This window comes from Tupaia chinensis, unplaced genomic scaffold (assembly GCF_000334495.1).
Source record: "Tupaia chinensis unplaced genomic scaffold, TupChi_1.0 Scaffold144058_2, whole genome shotgun sequence".
NCBI lineage: Eukaryota > Metazoa > Chordata > Mammalia > Scandentia > Tupaiidae > Tupaia > Tupaia belangeri.
The window spans coordinates 1,478,322-1,483,968 of NW_006203911.1; the positions used below are offsets into that span (position 1 = coordinate 1,478,322).

Sequence of the window (5,647 nt, forward strand, 5' to 3'; positions counted from 1 at the left end):
AAGGACCAATCTTGTTGTTTGAAAGCAGATGCTAGTACGTCTTAAAAGTAACATGGTGTAAACGTACCGTCAGTGTTCATCCTCCCCAGGCTCAACTTGGAGAGAACATTGCTATTCATTAATTAATTCATTCATTCCTTCATGCATACAGTAATGGGATGGAAGGACAATGATGTGTCAAACTGAGTTGGGAAGTAGCTATTGTACTTCAGAACTCTCCCTTCTTTCCCATCCTATTCTTGAACTTCTTCCTCTATACCAGTAGCCCTATGCTTCATATTCTGTCATGGAGATTAGTTGCAATACACCATTTCTGCTAAGTTGTAAGTGGACAACAGACAAATAAAAGACCACTGCCAGAGTTTTTGCAGTTAAATAGTGAATACTCTCTTTATTCAGAAGAATACATTTTAATAGAATTTCATGCACCAGTAAATCAGTACAGTAAGGAGTTAAAAGGGTGGGGAACCTCTCTTTAGGAAATAGCTCACCCTGGTAGAGCTTTCAGATCCCAGAATCCCCTTGACCCAGGTCAGGTGAATAGAGGCCAAAGAACAGTAGATGGGACAGACTGCCAGGATAATGGGTTGTATTTACAGGTCTCTGAGGATAAAGAGAGAAGAAAGCTCTTATAAGGAAGAGAATATTAGATTGGCACTGACAGTTCCACTGAGATTCTCTGAGAGGTTGATGATGAAGGAGAGTTGGTGGTGGTGCCTGGTTCTCATTCCTGGTTGCACTCTTCAAGGACAATAGTCTGATCTCTTCCATCCGTCTCTGAGCCCCTGTGTAAAGAAAAACACACAATAAGGGAGGATCCAGAACCATCGACCCGAAAATGGGTTGCATGGTAGTGCTCAGATGTTAGGGGAACATTGGGACCATTGTTTTTCCAGCAGCACTTGGGTCACGGAAGAGGGCCGAGATGAAGCATTTACCTGGTTCGGAGTCGGGGCCACTTCTTCCACTCTATGGCTAGTACCACTCCCAAGGCTACAACAACCACCACAATCAGGCTACTTCGAACAATGTTGCCCACAGTGCACTCCTGAGCAGCAGGCCCTGTGGTGATGAAAGAGTAGAAGCCAAGGCCACAGGGATTAACACATTCATGTTCTCCTTGATCTCGTGTTGCTCCCACCCTCTGGCCTACTCCAAAGCTTATGTAGGAACTGTGTGTTGAAACGTTGGAGGGATGGCTCATGGTAGTGCTTATGCTGAAGCAAAAGCAGTACTTTATTTCCATGAGGGGAAGAGGCCCTGAAAAAAATCTGGCTTGCTATGTTTGAGTGAGGCTGAGGCTCCCTCACCCCATCTTCCTTAGGAGAAAGACAAGGTACTTGAAGTCTCTGGACTCCAAAGTCCTTCCCCTCTCCTGATTTGGGCTGTCTCCACAGGAACTGTCTCTGGGATCCCAGGTGTGCCTTGCCAGGACAATGAAGGGATTATCTCACCTGCTGCTCCCACCAGCTCCAGGGGGTCACTAGGCTCTGACCAGATATTAGGGTAGGCCTGGAGGCGGTAACTACAGCTATAATTTCCAATGCCTTTTCCTTCTATGTTGTTGATGATGAAGTCTCCATCCTCTGAAAACTGCTGAGGTGCTTCTTCCCCATCATGTTCTAAGACAAATTCAACACCTGGCAAGGGTCCTCGGCACTGAAGGGTGATGTCTTTCCCGAGCTTGAACACAGTGCTGGGCCAGGCTGACAGAGAGGGTTTAGGAGGTTTATCTGCAACCAACAAAGACACAGAGTTAGAAGTGGCCCTGAACCTAGCCCTTTACCCCTGTAAACCCTAAAAACTATAAGATCTAGAATCTTGCTAAAACTTCCAGGACCTTACCAGTCACCCAGATCTCCAGGGAGTCACTGTGATTTGAAGCTGCAAAGGGAGCAGAGTCCAAATAATAAACACAGCTATAGATCCCAGAATCTTCACCTTTCACCACTGGCATCCAGAAGTCAGCCCTGTACCCGATTGGCCTCTGTTGCTCTAATGGCTCTTGAGTTCCCTCTTTCAACAGGAAAAATGTTGAGTCTGGAAGTTCCCCTTGACACTGAAGAGTCATGTTTTCTCCAGGGACCACCATGGGACCAGGCTGGGCTAAAAGGCTTGGTTTAGGGAGTAAGCCTGGAAGAAATTAACTCCTGGTCAGAGAGAAGAGGCCACTCTCCAGTGCATCAACCCTGGAGTCTCTTCAACTCCTTGAACTCTTTGAAAACTATCTCCAACCAGTATATTTCCCTCCATTTTATGTCCCTCTGCCCACTTCCTCCCCCCTACTTCTTACCTGTGACTATGAGTTCCAAGGTGTTGCTAGGCTGTATCTCAATGGGGCTGGTCCAGTCAGGGTGGTAGCAGCAGCTGTAACGCCCTATGCTGGCGCCAGATATATTGGTGATGGGGAACGCCCCATCATTACTGGTATATCCCCAGAGCTGCATTGAAGTGGCTTCTCCTTCTTTGTGCAGAATGTAACCTACTCCACGGACTGGCCCTTGGCACCAGAGAGTAACATTCTGCCCCAGAGGAACAACAGAACTGGGCTCAGCAAATAACCATGGCTTGGGGAAGATGTCTAGAAAGAGATCAGAGATGTAAAATGGTGAATATAGAAACTTACTCCTTTATCTTTCTCCTACTAAACAGCATAGTTCCTCTCCATGGTACAGACTAGCCTTCCAGGAGAGATTACTCTCCCTGACCCGTACTCTAATGGTTGTTATCCCAGTCCCATGTCTTGTCTGTCCTTACCAGTCACCCAGATCATAAGAGGCATACTGAGGTATGATCCTCTGTTTGACATGGTGGTCTCATAGTAGATACAGCTATAGTTCCCAGAGTCCTTTGCTCCCACAGTGTGGAGGAGAAAGTCAGCTGAGTTCCCTGAGGCACTCTGGAACTGTAAGGGAACTGGGGTTCCCTCTTGCAAGAGGGCAAACCTCATGCCCTGGAAAGCCCCTTGGCAGCGCAGGGTCACATTCTTCCCAGGAAGCACCACGGGACCTGGCTGTGCCAGGAGAGTGGGTTTCGGGTAGAATTCTGAAATTAAAGAGGCCACAACATGAAAGAAGCCCACCCCCCACATTCCACAAGTAGCTTTTTGGGTGTTACTCTAAAAAACAATGTACACTTACTTCAGAAAATTAGAAGATATGGAAGAAAACATAATGAAGAAAACAAAGTTCTACCATTCAAAGGTAACTATATTTTACATATTTTTGTATATTTCCTTTCCGTTTATTTTTTCCATACATGCCCTTGCCTATGCAGCTCTAGCTATTTTCATGATTGGGCCCCCATGGTGGACAGGGTTGTGTAGTTTGGTATTTTTCACTTAACAGTATACTGTAAACATTTCCCTGTGACACGAAAAAGCCTTTGAAAACCATCATTTGTAATGGCTGCATAATATGTAGCTGACATTTCAAGGTTCTCTCCCTTTCTCTGAGGGCCATCTAGCCCACCAATCTCTGAAAACCCAGCTAAAGAAAAAGTGAACATTCAGCCTAAAGCTCAAGGCCAAGCCACAAAAAGATTTCAGATATAAAGCAACTTGAGCTTGGCTCTCAGGACCGGACACCTCCATCTGCCTAGCTTGTTTCTCCAGAAGAGAATCACTTGCCTCCTCATTTTTCCTTTGTCTCTGTTTCCTGTAATAATTATATGAGCAGCTGTCCCACATGGATGGTTTACCATGTGCCAAACATTGTCCTAAGCTCTTTTTCAGTCTCTTTAGAAGGAACATTCCCTCCACCCACTGCCCCAGGGTCGGCACCAACCTCTACCTGGATATCCCCGCTCCTAACCTGTCACCACGAGCTCCACAGGGTCGCTGGGCTCAGACCAGATAGCAAAGTCATAATAGCGGCAGGTGTAGTTCCCTCCATCACCAACTCCCACAGAAATGATCAGAAAGTGAGCTGCACTGGCCCCCGGACTTGCCCATGACCTGTCACTGGATGCTATTTCATTTCCATCTTTGTAAAGAATAAAACTCATTTGCTGGTGAGGAGTAGAGCAATTGAAAGTCACTCGGGCACCAGGGGTGACCAGAGGGCTGGCCCATGTTCTGAAGAAGGGTTTGGGGTACATTTCTAGAAGGCAAAAACAAACAAACAAACAAACAAAAAAACACAACACAAAACGAAATTAGAAGAAAACAAAAGAAAAAAAGAAAGCAAATATGCCAAACATTAGTTCTGAGAAGCTGCTCTGCTTTTTATAGTGTTTCACTCAGAAGGTAAGTCCACTTTGCAGATGGACTTCTTACACACTCCTCCTCGCTTCCAGATGGGCCCTCATTGTCATCAGGGCAGGTTAAGGAGGCTAGCGAAGACTGAAATTTCATTGTGGCTCTCTCTGCTGGTTCTCTGAGCCTCAGTTTGCCCATTTGGACAAGAGAGGAAACTGGTACCTGCTCCAGCTGCCTTAAAGCTTTGCTCTATAGTTAAATGAGTTAATTGATGGGAAAATAATTATAAAAGTTAAATCACCCTCCACAAACCCAAGCTATTAATAACAATTATGGCTATTAATATCGTGCAGCCAGAGGCCCTGGCACTCCCAGCGCCACGCCTGCCTGGCTCTAAGATTGGACATAGGATACAAGCTGCTAGGACCAGCAGCAAAGTTCACTATGGGGAGGAGAGTCCGAGGCAGGGCCTGGCCTCCCCCTCCTCCCTCACGCACCCTTTGTGGATTTACCTTTTATGACAAGCTCCAAGGGCTCACTGGGCTCTGACCACTTGAAGGGGTACTTTTCAGTGTGAGTACGGCAGCTATAATTGCCTTCATCTTTATCCTCCATTCTTTGGATTGTAAAGAGGGCTTCTCTCCCATCTGCACCAAGTTGCTGGACGGGTTCCTGCTCCCCCTCCTTATACAGGACAAACGCCATGCCTGCCAGCCATCCTTTGCACCGGATTTGCAATTCCTGGCCTCGGATTGGAGGGGGAGCAGAAAGGACAGGTTTGGGGAGAATGTCTGGAAAACAAAATGGGACAGAAAAGGAGTTAGAAGTTTGGAGGTATCCAGAGTCACTTTGTCAGCAAAAGAACTCCATCCTGGGCTGGCCGTGGGTGCATCCTGTCAGTCTCCACTCACTATATTCCCCACCCCTCCCCCAGGCCAGTGCCTATCCTCTCCTCGGGCAGGCAGCACAAGCCTCTGGGTCTCTCTGTTCCTTCACTCCCAGCAATAGTGTTGGAGTCCCAGGGGCAGTGGGAATCTCCACTCCAGGAGGACTCTTTGCCTTTTCTTACCTGGCCCCACCAGCTCAAGTGCCTCACTGGGCTCCGACACAGCCATCTCTTCCCATGAATGGCAGTGGTAACTCCCGGCATGGCTTGGGGTCAGGGCACCAAGGGGGAAAGCAGCCCGGACCTGCTCGGATGCCGGGCGAGTTGCGATCCACCCGGTCCCATCCTTCAGCAACACAAACTCCTTAGTTGAGCCAGAAGGGCTTCTGCACCAGAGGGTTAAGTTCTTCCACGGGGCAAGGGGGAAGTTGGTCTCTGCCCACAGCTCAGGCTTAGGGGTTGGCATAATTATTTCTAGAAACAGCAGAATTAATGAAGCCATCCTTCCTCCCACTCTCCTTGCCCTTGAACCCCCCCACCCACCCAGATCACACTGCCCACCT

The 5,647-nt window shown here is 47.7% G+C and overlaps 1 protein-coding gene across 1 annotated transcript in view; it reads right to left on the reverse strand.

Annotated features, from left to right (window-relative positions):
• Positions 1–373: 373 nt before the first annotated feature.
• The window catches only part of IGSF1 (immunoglobulin superfamily member 1), a 12,943-nt gene continuing 7,669 nt past the window's right edge, over positions 374–5,647 (reverse strand). Inside the window, exons 11-19 of the mRNA XM_014583123.2 lie at positions 5,268–5,558; positions 4,711–4,989; positions 3,813–4,100; positions 2,758–3,045; positions 2,294–2,581; positions 1,846–2,133; positions 1,455–1,733; positions 939–1,062; positions 374–785 (exon numbers count right to left, since the gene is read on the reverse strand). Coding sequence (XP_014438609.2) covers positions 725–785; positions 939–1,062; positions 1,455–1,733; positions 1,846–2,133; positions 2,294–2,581; positions 2,758–3,045; positions 3,813–4,100; positions 4,711–4,989; positions 5,268–5,558 — 2,186 coding nt within the window. The 3' untranslated portion in view covers positions 374–724. The remainder of the gene's footprint in view (positions 786–938; positions 1,063–1,454; positions 1,734–1,845; positions 2,134–2,293; positions 2,582–2,757; positions 3,046–3,812; positions 4,101–4,710; positions 4,990–5,267; positions 5,559–5,647) is intronic.